Source organism: Cetorhinus maximus, chromosome 2 (genome assembly GCF_964194155.1).
Source record: "Cetorhinus maximus chromosome 2, sCetMax3.hap1.1, whole genome shotgun sequence".
In the NCBI taxonomy this organism is placed as follows: Eukaryota; Metazoa; Chordata; class Chondrichthyes; order Lamniformes; family Cetorhinidae; genus Cetorhinus; species Cetorhinus maximus.
This window is the reverse complement of record NC_135880.1, coordinates 65,195,116-65,211,611: the sequence shown is the minus strand read 5'-3', so window position 1 is coordinate 65,211,611 and position 16,496 is coordinate 65,195,116. Positions and strand designations below refer to the sequence as shown.

Sequence of the window (16,496 nt, the reverse complement as noted above, 5' to 3'; positions counted from 1 at the left end):
AAAAAATATACATCCTTTAATTTGCTACTGCTCCCCCTAAAATTGTGGAAATATGCTAAATCTGCAGATTAAGGCTGTTACTCTCTTTTAAACTAACCACTGCTGCAGAAACAACTTGCAGAATGCGGCTAAAAGGGAATGTATTTACAGTGTTATGACATAAATATGGATAGTGCTACTTGTGATGGATGGTACTGTTGGCTGACTTTGATTAGTTGATGGGATTAAAAAGTTCTATTTGATTAATTTTGGTACCATTGCGCTTTGTTACTCTATGTTAGACTAAGCATCAAATCAGAGTACTCATTGGTATGTATCTGTTAGACAGTTGTATGAGATCATTAGTTACACTGGGGTCATTTTTGTTTGCCAACCATGCTGAAAAATAGGTAATCAATTTTTTTTAGGAACTTAGCAAACCTGAGCCTTGCCCAGCTCGTCAGAATCAGGTAGAAGCCTTATTAAAATACTTAAACTGTGACCTAGGCCTTTTGCAGGATTCCAAAACAATTTTATTCTTCCATTGAACTCTAAACAGTTGAATCATTGGTCCTAAAGGGCGCAACTGCAGACCATTCCAGAAAAGCTAAAATAAAAACTGCGACACTCATTTTTGTAGATGCACCTCCTGACCCCACAACCATCTTTCCACTTTCTGCCAGGCCCTTCCTGCCAGGCCGCTTCTGAATTGCCACCAATCCCTTTAAATACCTATTTCTACCTCAGCTCCGTGGAGGAGCCCCTGATTTCTTGCCACCGGTCAGACCAGCAAGTTTGGCACTGGCATTTTAATGAAGCCCAGACATAAAATTGCTTCAGCCCCTCTGCTGGTGTCTTTGGGGAGGTGAGAAGACCTGATGTGCACCCAACTTCAAAACTAGCTCCTTTGTACGTTTCAAAAATAGCACTTAGAGCTGAATGTTTTACTCTTGTATTCTGAGTTTTCCATTCCTCTATGTTGCCTTCTCTGAAAGGAATGGCAGGACACCAGGAGAAGGCTTTTACTTGGAAAATGCAAATTAGATATTCCATAGAACTTTACTCAGTGAATGTTTCAGTCAACATTCTGCAGAATTCTGTTTTGTCCACACCATCAGCTAAAGATAAAAGAAAACTCATTCCCATTTCTAGCTACTTAAATGTCCCTTCTGCTGAGGAACTTGGCTGGTCTCTATAAACAGTGCTCCTGTATCTGGAAGATTTATTGAATTCTGCAGGAAAACATTTGACTTGGAGGCAGGAAGGGAAATGTCAAAATAGCCAATTAAAGTTTTTTAAGAAAGATGCCTTGCGTTTTTTTCTTACTTTGAAAATAAATTCTGTGCAATCCTCCACTCCTCGCTTGAAGTGCTGGCTTCTTCAGTAATCGGGTTGCACTATGTCGGCATTCTGCCGGCATTTTGCCCAAGTGGGACGGGCACAGTGGATTTGGTAGTGGGGGGATCAAAGCTGAGCCCAACAGGTCCTCACTTTGCATATGTACACACAAACTTTGCAGGACGAATGGGATAAATATCAGGGGTGCACTTTTCTATTTTTGCTGTTCCCAATCTGAAGGCATTGAAGCTACTTGCAACATCCCAATGCCATATTGCATTTTGTACTTAATACTGTTTAAAAACTGACCTTATTTGAATATTATATTTAAATTTGAGCTAAGTCCATGGGGAGGCAGTGGTATAGTGGTATTGTCACTGGACTGGTATTTCAGAGACCCAGGGTCATGCTCTGGGGACCTGGGTTCAAATCCTACTGTAGCAGATGGTGAAATTTAAATTCAATTAAGATAGGCACAAAACCAATTTACCACATTTTTATCTTGTCACGTTCCCACTGAAGTTATATTTGAATTTTAATTGTGGGCCAGATTTTACGAACCCAGGTTTGAAGGTGGAGGAAGCTCATAAAATGTAGCACATGGTCTTCCCACCTGACCCTGACCCTGACCTGAATCCCATTTTAGAGTGGGCGGCTGCTCTTGGGCCTATTGAGGCCCTTAAGTGGCCAATTAGTGGCCACTTAAGCCCCTCATTCTGCCTCTGCCGCTATTTTACCCATGGCAGTTGGGTAGCTCAGCAGCTTTTATTGCACAGATTGGTGTCAGGAAAGGAGGGGGAACCTATTTTGGGGGTCCGCTGTGCCCATTGGAGACATCCCTTCCTCCAAGGTCACACCCCTTTTAACCCTCCCCACCCCTTGGCCTCTCAAACCTGACCCCCACCCTCTTCGTCCCCCTCTCTGGGGTCTGCCAGCCAGGCCCCACCAGTACCCCAGGCTTACCTTGAAATCGGATTCCATAATCTCCTCTTGTTCAGGGACTGCCTGGAGTCCTAGAAGTGGCCACCACTTGAACCTGGCACTGCTAGGGCTACAGAGCTGCTGGCCCATGAAGTGATCACCATCATATGCCTCCGATTCTATTTACAAACCCTCTGAAACCTTTGTGAGTGTAACTGAGCTGCTGGAGGATGAGAGAGAGGCAGATGACAGTGCATCCCCTGGATATTGCTGGTCTTCATCAGAGGTGGAGCCGTTGGTTTCCACTTTGTGCTTTAGTCTTCTCTGCCTATGGCAGCGACCTGCAGTGGAGAACAACAAAAAATACATTAAGGAGAAGCTCAGTCTATCAGCCATCCACAGTTTCAAGTATGCCCCTCGTGTGTCGGTCTCAACACCAGGCTGGAGACATTCTTACTCTTCTGCCTGGCTAGTCCAGCCTCGCTGGCTGCAACAGACTGGCTGCCTCGGCTTGCCTGCAATCTCCAAGGCTTCCTCCTCACATGGCATTGGAACTTTCAATTCGGTCACTACCCTGGCCTTGGCCCTCTTTATAGCATTGAAAGTCTCCTTAAAGTGGAGACAGTGGCATGACAAGGGACATCTAGCCCCCTTGTCCCCTTGCATCCCCATGCCACATACTGATGTAACATTCAACCTGGTACCTAATTGCCTTATCATGCACAACTGTTACACAGTCTGGTCTCTTTTGCATGTGGTACTGATGATGGCCACCCATTTCCCAGCCTGGCCTCTCACCCCACTTGCCAAATCCCTTGGCATGATACCCTCATGAGAGGCCCTTTGATGCAAAGCTACATTGCCACTTACCGTGGCTGATTGGAGGAGGCCTGTTTGTGGCATTGAACCCAAGTTTATGGCTGGATCCCACGGCTGCTCACATCCTCTGTGATCTCCTTCCAGGCCAGTCAAGCGGGAGGGTCTCCTATTGCCATCCCTGGGGAAGAGCACCTCCACCCATTCCCAGGTGTCCTGGAGGAAAACCTGCAGGGAGGCATCGTTGAACCATGACGCTACTCTTTGTCTGATACAGACATGTTGCTGAAGTGGGGGGTGGTGCTGGGGATCCAATCCAAGAGGATGATTTTCCATGTGAAAGGAGTGATGGGGGAGTAATTGATGGAAGGTATCAAAGGGGATGGAGGCTGTGAGTAACAGAGAAAATATCTAACTGGCCCTACATGTGGAGGATCTGTAATCAAAGTTGGCACCAGTTCTCCATGCTGCAGAGGCTGGATGCTTGCAGAGCTGGACCTTGAAAAGCCTTCCTCAATCTGAAATTGAGTTGGGACCGGACACTTCCTGACTGCTATGCTGCATAATTGCACGTGCAGAAAATGCCCACCACACAGACTTACAATTTACATCGTAATTGCGTGCGTTGTGGCTTTCGACACATGAGTGGAAGTGGTGCCCACTTTGGCTCCTGCCATCAGGGGTCATGCTCTTCTTATTAAATTTCTCCCACAGAGTCTTTTAAGGCTCAGAATGAGACCTTTTGGCCCATTGAGTCTATGCCAGGTCTCTGCAGAGCAATCTAGTTAGTCCTACCCCTCGCTTAATCCCTATAGTCCTGAAAGTTTATTTCTTTGAAGTCTGCTCCCACCACCCTCGTGGGCCTCCAGGTCATTACCACTCGTAACATCAAAAAGTTCTTCCTCACAGTCCCCTCTGCATCTCTTTCCCAAAACTGTGAATCTGTGCCCCCTAGTTCTTGTACCATCACTTTATAAGACAGCTTTTCCTTATCCAAAACTGTCATAATCTTGCACACCTTTATTAAATTTCCCCTCAATCCCCTTTGTTCCAGGGAGAACAACCCCAGCTTCTCCAACCTAACCTTGTAACTAAAATCCGCCATCCCTGGAACCATTCTGGTTAGGGTGAAAGACAGGAGAGATTAAATGACAAAAGGAGTTGTGGTGCAGACCAAAGGAAGTGATTATGGGACAAATAAAAAAAACCAAAAGATGTGTCTAGAGAAGGTGTGAATATCAGAATGCCGGACAGCTTCCATCAGAAAAAGAGGAAAGCAATGGGGTAAAACCAAAACCAGTAAAGAAGAAGGTAAATAAAGTGAGGGCAGAGGTTACAATCTAAAACTGTTGAACTCAATGTTGAGTCCAGAGATTGTAAAGTGCCTAGTTGGAAGGTGAGATGCTGTTCCTCAGGATTGTATTGGGCTTCACTGCAACACTGCAGGAGGCTGAGGACAGAGAGGTCAGAGTGGGAGCAAGGTGGAGAATTAAATGACGGGTGACCAGAAGCTTGGGGTCAAGATTGCAGACTAAATGGAGCAAAGCAATCACCCAACCTGTGCTTGATCTCCCCAGTATAGAGCAGACTACATTGTTAGCAGCAAATACAGTGAGTAAAATCAAAAGAAGTACATGTAAATCTCTGCTTCAACTGGAAGGTATGCTCGTGGCCTTGGACAGTGAGAAAGGAGGGGATAAAATGACAGTTGCTGCACCCCCTGTGCTTGAATGGAATGGGAGGGGATTGTCGGGGGGTGACTGAGGAATAGTCCAGTGTGCCAAGAAGTAAATGGTCCCTTCAGAATTTTGGAATGGGAGGGGAGTTATTTGCTAGCCTTCTTTCCTCTGGCATTTATATCTTCTTGTTAGTACTGTTAACTGGTATTACCATTCCTCTGTATAGTACTGTTCAACTAAGGCAGAAGCCAGACGAGATGCAGCCAGAGTAGCCCTGGTGAACTCTGTCTTCAATGAACAGCCATCGCGTATAATCACAATGGAATTTATCAGAAACAGCATAGAAGAAGCAGTCGCTTCAGTCAGTGTAAGTAAACTACGTTGGTTTGATTTCTCTTTAATTAGAACCAATGTTATGCATGGAAACCCAACTATCGCTGTACATGCTGATTTACAAAACTGATAGTTTAAAATGCAGCCATGTATCTAGGCCATGAATTTCCTTGGAACATCTCCCGTTCTGCTGTAATAACTGGCAGAAGCTCCATTTCCAACTCATTTCCAATGAAGTTACATGTCAGAGCCAGAGAACTCCAAGGGAATTCCTAGCCAAAATGTTTAGAAAAGCAAGGCATTGAACTGCATATATGACTTCTGACATGTGCAGATAAAAAATTATAAACAGTTGGACTGAAAGTGAAAGGTAGCAATACTCCATAACCCTTCTTCTCTGCACAAATCACTTCTAATCTCACGTTTGAGACACTCATGGATTTCTTTTTCATCTCAAAGTGTGGAATCATCCCTACAACTTCTTGAACTAATAATGACCCTTTCTCATTTCCGTGTACCTTGCTCACCAAAACAACCGCTCGATAGTCTGCAGATGCTCTCTTATGTGCCTAGTCCTATACAAGTGCAATTCTCCCTCAGTTTACACCAACTGCAACTTTCCTAACTCAATGGGTTAGATTTTTCAGATGCTGGGTTTTCCTGTTCCACCACCAAAAGAGTCAGCGGGGAATGCAAACCGCTCCTGACAGCTGGCCCCCAGAAACTTAACGTTCCGAGGAGCATTAATTGGCTGGGGGCAGACCTTCCACCACCAACTGGGGAGGAAGTCCCAGTTCAGAGAGCTGCCAGCCATCAGGGGGCAATGTCCACTGCTGGGACTACATCCAGTCACAGTGAAGAAGAGTCAGGAGCTGAACAGAAGGTGAGTTCTGGGTGGCTTTTTGCAGGGCCAGGGCAGGAAGCCCCAAGGAGAAGTGTTGAAGGGCTGGGGGCCAGGTTCTAAAGGCTGATGGGGGAGGAGAAACATATGGGGGCAAACCTTGGAAGTGCCCAATCAGGAAAGGGGTCTGTGAGTGAGGCAACACCTCGACTTCCTGCCCAAGGCCTGAGCAGGCTAACCTATTAGGCCTCTCCCTCCACCCCCCACCCCACCCCATCTCATCCTGCATTCAGCTGGCAGCTTCCCCATACGGTGGGGGTCTACTGCCTGGTAAAATGTCTCTCAATAGTGCTATACAAATTCAAATTGGCTTTCTGCCTCCTGATGGGCCAATATCCACTTACGGGCAGCTTTCCGCCCAACTACAGTGTAGGCCAAATTCGATGCCTTGCCAGTTAGTGGCAGGAGTTACAGTGTGTGATTGTATGGGAAGGCCTAGGGTCACCCACCTGCCCTCACCCTAACTAAGGTCCATACATGACCATTAATGTTCACTTAGGGCCACTTCCAGCCCTACTCATACGAATATACGAACAAGGAGCAGGAGTAGGCTATTTGGCCCCTCAAGTCTGCTCCGCCATTTAATAGGGTCACAGCTGATCTGATAGTAACCTCAAATTTACATCTCGCCTAACCCCGATAACTTATCACTGTCTTGCTTATCAAGAATCTATCCACCTCTGCCTTAAAAATATTCAAAAAATATTCCACCGCCTTTTCAGAAAGAGAGCTCCAAAGACTCACAACCCTCTGAGTGAAAAAATTTCACCTCATCTCAGTTTTAAATGGGCAAGCCCTTATTTTAAAGAGTGACCCCTAGTTCTAGATTCTCCTACAAGAGGAAACATCCTCTCCACATCCATCCTGTCAAAACCCCTCAGGATCTTATATGCTTCAATCAAGTCGTCTCTTACTCTTCTAAGTTCCAACAGATACAAGCCTAGCCTGTCCAACCTTTCCTCATAAGACAACTCACCCAATCCAGGTATGAGTTTGGTAAACCTTCTCTGAACTGCTTCTAATGCATTTAATCCTTCCTTAAATAAGGTGAGCAATACTGTACACAGTACTCCAGATGTGATCTCACTCGCGCTCTGTATAACTGAAGCATAACGTCCCTACTTTTGTATTCAATTCCCCTCACAATAAATGATAACATCGATTAGCTTTCCTAAGTACTTGCTGTATGTGCATACTAGCCTTTTGTGATTCATGCACTAAGACACCCACCCAGATCCCTCTGCATCTCAGAGCTCTGCAATCCCTTACCATTTAGATAATATGCTTCTCTTTTATTCTTCCTGCCAAAATGGACAATTTCACATTTGCCCACATTATACTCCATTTGGCACATCTTTGCCCAATCACTTAACCTATCTATATCTTTTCGTAGCCCCCTTATATCTTCCTCACAACTTACTTTCCTACCTATCTTTATGTCATCAGTAAATTTGGCAACCATCCCTTCATCCAATCATTTATATAAATTGTAAACAGTTGAGATCCCAGCACTGTTCTCTGTGGCACACCACTCATTACATCTTGACAACTTGAAAAAGACCCATTTATGCCTACTCTCTGCTTTCTGATAGCCAGTCAATCTTTTCTACATGCCAATACATTACCCCCTATACCATGAGCTTTTATTTTCCGCAATAACCTTTGATGTGGCACTTTATCAAATACCTTCTAGAAATAGTACAGTACATTCACCCGTTCCCTTTTAACCACTGCACATGTTATTTTCTCAAAGAACTCCAATAAGTTAGTTAAACATGATTTCCCTTGCACAAAACCACATTGACTCTGCCTAATACCTTGAACTTATCCAAATGCCCTGCTATAGTTTCTTTAATAAGAGCTTCTAACATTTTCCCTATGACAGGTGTTAAGCCTACAGGCCTGTAGTTTCCCATTTTCTGTCTCCTTCCTTTTTTGAATAATGGAGTTACATTTGCTATCCTCCAATCTAATGGGACCTTCCCTGAATCTAGGGAGTTTCAGAAAATTAAAAGCAATGCACAAACTATCTCACTAGCCACTTCTTTTAAGAAACTAGGATGAAGCCCATCAGGACCTGGGCACTTGTCAGCCCGCAGCTCCAACAATTTACTCAGTACCACTTCTCTGGTGATTGTAACTTTCCTGAGTTCCTCCCTCCCTTCAATTTCCTGATTTATAGCTGTTTATGGGATGCTACTTGTATCCTTTATAATGAAGACTAATACAAAATACCTGTTCAATTAATCTGCCATTTCTTTGCATTCCATTATCAATTCTCCAGACTCACCTTCTATAGTACAAATGCTCACTTTGTTAACTCATTTCTTTTTTAAATATTTATAGAAACTCTTAGTATCTGTTTTTATATTTCTGGCTAGCTTTCTCTCGTAATCTAATTGCTCCCATCTTATTAATCTTTTTGTCATCCTTTGCTGTTCCTTATACTCTGTCCAATCTTCTGGCTTTCCACTTATCTTTGTACAATTATATACTTTTTCCTTTAAGTTTGATACTATCCTTAACCTTTCTAGTTAACCATGGATGGTGTGTCTGCCCTTAGACTTTTTCTTACTCGTTGGAATGTATCTATTCTGTGCATTCTGAAATATCCTCTTAAATGTTTGCCACTGCATCTCTATTGACCTATCCCTTAACCTAATTTGCCAATTCGCTTTAGCCAGCTCTGCTTTCATGCACTCATAATTGCCCTTATTTAAATTTAAAAGCATAATCTCAGACTCACTCCTCTCTCCCTCAAACTGAATGTAAAATTCAATCATATTATGGTCGCTGCTACCTAGTCTTCACTATGAGATCATTAAATAATCCTATCTCGTTGCACAATACTAGGTCTAGTATAGCCTGCTCTCTGGTTGGCTCCAAAACATGTTGTTCTAAGAAACTATCCTGGAAACATTCTATGAACTCCTCATCTAGGCTACCTTTGCCCATCTGACTTTTCCGGTCTATGTAGATTAAAATCTCACATGATTATCCCCGGGCCTTTCTGGCAAGTTCCCGTTATTTCTTCCTTTATGCTCCACCTACCATGTAGTTACTATTAGGAGGCCTGTACATGACTCCCAAAAGTGATTTCTTGTCTTTATCATTTCTCATCTCTACCCAAACCGTTTCCACATCCTGGTTTCCTGAATTTAGGTCATCCCTCTCTATTGTGCTAATACCATCTTTAACTAATAGAGTCACCCCTCTGCCTTTTCCTCGCTTCCTGTCCTTCCTAAATGTCCTGTACCCTTTAATATTCAGGTCCCAATCCATGTCCTCCTGCAGCCTCTGTCCAGCGACAGCCTGGAAGGGGATTGTATTTTTAGAACTATAGAAGGGGCACAGGGAAGGCAAATTTTTATGAGGATTCCTCAATCTTCCACCATAAATTCAGTGGAAGATCATCAAAAACACTGGAATGCCAGCAGTGCCTGCATTGGCCAATTAGTGGCCAGAAGGCATGCTCACTGTCGAATTAAAGATGGCAAGCAAGCTCTATAAGCTGAAGGGCCAATATGATGCCCTTCAAGACAGCAGAAGCTGCAGCCTGTAGGTGAGAGAGAGGGTTCCTCCATCTTGAGACAACCTCTCAGCATTTTAAAAACTTTTGAAAAAAGATTGGCCTCAGCTGCCAGAATGCCATTCAGGACGGGATTCCTCCCCTCAGCCTGATCTGTTGAGATGGGTTGGGAGGGGAGGTGCTCCAAGTCAGCTAGGTGGTCTGGCCCACTGATTTGCTGCTTGAAGACACCTCCAGGCAGCTGCTGTGCTCCCAACCCTGTGAGGGACCCCACAGGGTGACTGGAATATTCCAGTTGGCCTCTGAACCTTGGGCTTAACTTGGCCTTTAAAGTAACTGAACAAGCTACCCTCACTTGCGTTCTTTCCCAATCTGGCCTGCAGGGAAATGGCACAGGGGAGCCAAATGATGATGACAAACCGGAATGATGGCTGGAGACACAAAATTATGCACCCAGCTGCCTCCATCCCCACCCCATATCAGGGAAAAAATTCTGCCTTAACTGATGAGGTAAAACTCCTTCCTATTGTGAACATATAGCGTTCTTAAAAGATGATGGCATTATGACTGCACTTAATCACATCTTTCCCCTGAGTGAAAGCTGTCATTCAATATAAATTCACAGTTATATCACACTGATACAGTCCATGCATTGGGAAGATTATGAATTGAACTGTATCAACAATCAACGCACCGGTGGTGAACAGCCAATTGGCTGATGTTTCTAACAACATTGCCTGGCAGTCTAGCCCGTCTGGTGCAGATGGCTTGCATATAAAGGACAAACAGGTGGCACAACTCCTCTAATGCCTTCTCCTGAGAGTGGTGCAGTCACCTTGAGCATTACTAATTGCTGAGGTTGAGCAATGACTCCTTTGGATTCTATATACAGAGGCATGGGTACATATTATTGAGTGCCAGATGCTCCCTTTAGTACCTGATCAGCCTAGCCTCCCTGTGACTGATATTTTCCAACCCACCTTTTCTTCCTTTTTGTAGAGTATTCATCAGAAGGAGTGACCAGTACAGAATCCTTAGAATATGGTCTTTAGCAGTTGGAGCAGTCAGCAATCGTCTATCACCCAAAAGTACTTTTTATGTTGGTTTCATTTCAAGATGGTTAATAAGAAAGGAAATTCCACACTACACATTAAAGTGATATTTAAATATGATTTACATGTGGTAGACAATATTTCAGGGAACATATTGTGCGGTGAGGAAAATTTCAATAGGGTTTGTAATGGGCAGGGATTTTAACATTTTGATTCCCTAACCCTTTTCTCTCTTCCAGTCACCCTAAATCTGCCTGAAAATATAAACATAAGGAAAATCTAGGGCTATACCTCTATATTTTGTTAGTGACTCATTGGGTGTATAATGGTTTGGATAAAGCAGGATGCTATATAAATGCAAGCTCTTTTCCTTCTGAGGGCGAAATTGGTCTTCAGGAATAGCCCAACCTAGGGTAGAGTGAATGAGCAACCTGTTTTGCACTCCTTCTGCATTTCTTTTCCATTGAAGTCAAAAAAAAACTTGGTAATGCAGAAGGTTCCACGCCACAAAACCAATATATCTTGTTGACCAACATCAACTGCACACAAATGGAATGTACACACATATCATTATTCTCAAATGCCAATGGAAAGGCAAACACAGTGTACTAAATGCCTTAAGAACAGAAGAATATAAGAAATAAGAGCAGAAGTTGGCCATTCAGCCATTCAAGCCTGTTCCACTATTCAATACGATCATGGCTGACCTTCTATCTCAACTCCACCATCCTGCACTATCCCCATAACCCTTAATTCCCCTGTATCCAAAATTATATCGCCATTTATAGTTAAAATAAACCATCTAGTTAGGTTACGTTTTTGAGACCACTTAAGTCTCAGGTTTTCGTACTGCTGCATGCCTACATTTTTTTTATTGCTTTCACTAAGAGCTATCTAGTATCCCTTACTCCCCTTGGAAATTCAGACTGGTTGGATATTTTCATTGTTGAAACATGAATAGGGCAGATACCAAAACCTCTTAATGTTGCAAGTTCCTTTTTTCGTTCGCATAAGGGTAGCACAAATGATGCAGAAGATCATACCACAAGCATTGGGGCTTATCACTATATGCTGGAGGCAAATAAAGGCAAAACAATGTTGGAGTTTCAGGTAATTCGATCTCTGTCTTTTCTGCCTCTCACTTTTTTAAAGCTCATCATGGCTGATTTTCATTTGGTAGCACAGAACTTGAGTTTGCTGAATAAAGAGTCATGTCAAAGCTTTTCATCTTGCACTCATCAGGACACTACACAAGAATACCAATATAAGGGGAAAACAACAATTTATACTGTATATGAAGAGAATGCTGATTGGTTGGCAAATGGACTCTGATTCGTAGAGGTGTTGCCACAGGGAAGTGTCCTGATGAGTGCAAGAAGAAAACCTTCAACGTGTCTCTTTTTTCAGCAATTGCTGAGTTCCTTGACCTTTGCCATCCCCCAGAATACCTTTCCCAAGCATAAATACAAGAAAATGGGGGAAGAGGCCCATTACACTGGGTTTCTGTCCTCTTTTCATTACAATAAGATACTTGAAGATTGTGATTGGTTTCTACTGGCAACTCTCTCAGACCAGCGAGCCCCATACCTATTGCAAAGTTACTCACCTGGTCATTTTCTCTTTCCCTATGGAATGTGTTATATTTCCATTTGGTGGTATACCTCCTGTTAATTGGTTCAACTGGCATCAGACACTCACCATGTGAAGGGCTACACATATAAACCAGAATCACATTTCTTTCCTGTGTAAGTTGTTAACACATCTACCCACTACATCAGCAGGAACTCATGTTGTTCAGCGACAGTACTGTCTATCCAAGGCTGACTGTGTCAGGCCACAGCTTTTAGTGCACCAGCTAGTTAAATTATTCAAAATCTGCTTAACTGTTCATTAGTCAAACGGATGAGAATGAATTCAGTGACATGTTTTAGAACAGAGGAGATTAAGGAGTGATTTGAAGGATGTGTTTAAAATGATAATGGAATTGGAATGGAGTAAATAGAAACAGAAAAGACAGAGAGTAAATGCACACAGATACAAAATTAAACATAGCAGATTTAGGGTAGAAATCAGAAGAAGCCTTTTTCAAAGAGGGTTGTGAGGCTGTGGAATTTGTTATGAATGCAGGGTTTTGTAAGTTAATTCTGTTTTGGAACTGTCTCTTTAAGTGAAGGTAAATTGGGGTAGTGTAAAGGGTCATGTGATCTGTTCCAAATTCTGCCCAACAACAAACCTGGGTGACTTGGTTACTATGGGAACAGGGAGGCCCAGGGTGAGACTTACTGGGAGCAAAGTATAACATGGTGAACCTGAAAACAAAGGCAAGAGCAGCTATGCTGACTGTGGATAGACATTCAGTCTCTAAAGTTTGGCAGAAAAGAGAGAGAGAGTGAGGCCTCAGGGATAGGCAAAGGCTGGAGCTACTGTGGTCAGCAGAGAGAGCAAGGCTGTGAGTTCTCTGTGAGTTACCAAGCAGAAAAACAGGAGGAAAGGCAGTCTCTGGTCAAAGTAACGTATTGCATGGTAATCCAAGTAATCCGGAAGATTCATGCTGGCGTGGCCGGGGGGATGGCTGGGGTGGAGGGGCTGTGGTGTGGGTTGGGAAAGAATTGCTGGAGTGCACTTTGCTGCTGGTAGTTTGTTCAGAACTTCTATGGAAGCTGAGAGAAGCAGATTTTGACAGTCACTCGACGTTACGACTTGGCAAAATGAGGAGAAGCGAACTTGTTGGAAGTTAGGAGTGATGTTGGACTGATGCTTGTGAAAACTTTTTTTCTGCTGAGAATGAGACACAACGTATAACTATGGTGTAGAATTTTCAGTCATGTTGTAAAGTTAAAGAGGGAATGTCTTTTCTGCAGTTTAGAGTACTAGTGACCTAATAAGTAATGTTTAGCACTGTTGCTTTTAATTTGTTTGTTAAAGTAAAAGTCTTAAAACTTGAAATCTTGTTGTGTGATTCCTTTAAGTTGGTCACTGGGAAGTCAAATCTGTTGTTTAAAGTTGTCGGTTTCTACAGAGTAACAAATTGGGGGCTCATCTGGGATGTGAATCTAGAGACTGCAACAAGTACACTGGAATTTGCCAGAGTTTGAAAAACAAAATTTTACAGTTGCTTTTGCTTTATTCACTGAGAAGGTAACTTGGCTATGTCAATTGCTGAAGCGTTTCACGAAAGAGAAGACCTATCTGTGAATGCCTTGCAACAGTTAACAAAGAATAATTTGATGGCAGAAAAGTTAGAAATCGATTTGAAAGTAGGCACTAAGAAGGTAGAGATTGTTGACAAATTGGCTTAACATCTGAATCTTGAGGAAGAGAAAAATAACCCAGATAACCTGCAGGTTGAGTTAGCTGGAATTCACTCTAGTGATTCCTTCTTCCCCCAGCTACACCAGGATGAATCTTCTGGATTCCCTAGATTGCCAAGAGATGCAAATGAAATAACTGGAATTGAATTTAATAAAACAGAAGTTTGAAGAAGAAAGAGAAATAAGAAAGCTTGAATTCCAAAGGGATAGAAAGGAAAAAGAAAAAGAAAGGGAAATTTGAAAACTTGACCTTGAGTTTCAAAGGGAAAGAGAAAAGGAAAAATTAAAAACCTTTAATTCCAGAGAGCAAAGGACACAAGAAAATTTGATCTCGACAAAGCGAATGAGAGCAAAAGGGAAACTTGATGATGATTCACAATTAACTCCTGGTTTTAATTTGCAAGGAATATTCACCTGGTGCTGGAATTCACTGAGGAAGAAATATGAGAGTGGACTAGCAAGAAACATAGGAAAAATTGTAAACATTCCTATAGGTATGTAAATAGAAAGAGGCTAGAAAAAGTAAACATGAGTCCATCAGAGGCAGAATTATAATGGGGAATAAGGAAACAGCAGAAATATTAAACAAATACTTTGTATCTGGCTTCACAGTGGAAGATATAAAATCGTTCCAAAAATAATGGTGAACCAAGGAACTTAGAAAAATTAGTGTAAGTGAAGAATGTACTGGAGGAATTAATGGGATAAAGTTGAGATCAATCCCCTGGCCTTGAAAGTTGCATCCTATGGTTTTGATAGAGGTCGCTGTGGAGATAATGGATACATTGAATTTGAACCTCCAGAATTCCTTAAATTCTAGAACAGTTCCTCCTTTGAGAAAGGAGGAAGAGAGATAAAGAGGGAATTATTGGCCAGTTAACTTAACATCAGTGATATGCTATGATCTATTATGAGGGATATGGTAACAGTCCACGTAGAAAATCATAATGGGCCGTAACTTCCAATGGAGTGGCAACTGAGTTGGATTGCCACTCTGCTCGAAAATTCCTACCTTGAAATCCAGGCCATCCTATCGTACTTGACATTCCAACTCAGGCTGGGCAAGATCTGTGTAGTGCAGAGTGTCCCCAGGGCCTAGCATCGAGGGCTGTAGAGTCACAGGTAAGGAAGCCATGCCTCGTTTTTTGCAGCACTAACTGCCATAAACCAGGTAAGTTTAAAGGTCCAGCCAGAATTAAAGGTCCTTCACAAGCCAGAGAGAAGGTAAGTATACAAGGTAAGTGGGTAGGATTGGAGTGGGGTTGGGGTGGGGGGATCCCTAGTGCATCTTTGGAGTACCCCCCCAAATATGACATCCTAGAGCTCGGATGTTATGGCCCAATATGATTAAGCAGAGCCAACATTTATTCATGAAAAGGAAATTGTGTTTGACAAATCTGCTAGTTTTTTTGAGGATGTAACTAGTAAGATGGTTAAGGAGGAACCGGTGGATGTAGTGTATCTGGAATTTCAAAAAACGTTTGATAGGGTGTCATTCAAGAGGTTATTACACAAAATTACAGCTCCTGGAATTGTTGGTAATTCATTAACATGGATTGAGGATTGGTTAATGAACAGAAAACAAAGAGTAGGGATAAACAGGACATTTTCAGGTTTGCAGGCTGTATCTAGCGAGGTATCATAAGAACCATTACCTGGGCCTCAGCTATTTACAATCCAAATCAATGACTTAGATGAGGAGTGTAACGTATCCAAGCTTGCTGATAATACAATGTTAGGTGAGAAAATTAGTGGTGAGGAGGATGCAAAGGGATAGAGACAGGTTGGGTGAGTGGGTATGAGCATGGCAGATGGAATACAATATGATGAAGTGTGAAGCTATTCATTATGGTACGAAAAATGAAAAAGCAGAATGTTTTTGAATGGTGAGAGACAGGGAAATATTTTCATTCAGACGGAAATGGGTGTCCTTGTAATGAATCACAGGAAATTAACACATAGATACAGCAAGCAATTGGAAAGGCAAATGGCATGTTAGCTTTTGTTAGAAAGGGATTGGAGTATAACAATAAAGAAATCTTACTACAATTTTACAGAGCATTGTTGAGGCCACAACTGGATTAGTCTAAAGCTAAAGGCATACTTGTCCTACTGGGAGTGAAAAGAAGGTTCAGGGAGACTGGTTCCTGGGATGAGGAGATTGTCCTATGAGGAGAGATTAAGTAGACTAGGCCTATGTCCCCTGGAGTTTAGAAGAATGAGAGGTAATCTAATTGAAACATTCAACATTCTTAAGGGGCAGGGTAGATGCTAAGAAAATATGTCACTGGACGAGAAATCTAGACAACGGGGTCACAGTCTCAGAATAAGTGTTGGCCATTTAGGACTGAGATGAGGAGAAATTTCTTCACTCAAAGTTTTGTGAAGTTTTGGAATTCTCTTCCCCAGAGAGCTGTGGATGCTCATTCATTGTATATACTCAAGACCGAGGTTAATAGATTTTTGGTTACTAAGGGAATTAAGGGACATGGGGATAGTGCACAGGAAGATGGAGTTAAAATCAAAGATCAGCCTTGACCTTGTTGAATGGCAGCATAGGTTCAGAGGGCCAAATGGCTTACTCTATCAAACATTTCTTATGTTCTTATTTTCTTATCTAAACAAAGCTTGTTCTCT

The 16,496-nt window shown here is 42.6% G+C and overlaps 1 protein-coding gene across 1 annotated transcript in view; it reads left to right on the top strand.

Moving 5' to 3' along the window:
- Positions 1 to 16,496, top strand: part of LOC144690366 (protein limb expression 1 homolog) — a 50,674-nt gene that overhangs the window by 24,912 nt on the left and 9,266 nt on the right. Inside the window, exons 3-4 of the mRNA XM_078557796.1 lie at positions 4,960 to 5,100; positions 11,563 to 11,658. Of these exons, the coding sequence (XP_078413922.1) occupies positions 4,960 to 5,100; positions 11,563 to 11,658 (237 nt within the window). The remainder of the gene's footprint in view (positions 1 to 4,959; positions 5,101 to 11,562; positions 11,659 to 16,496) is intronic.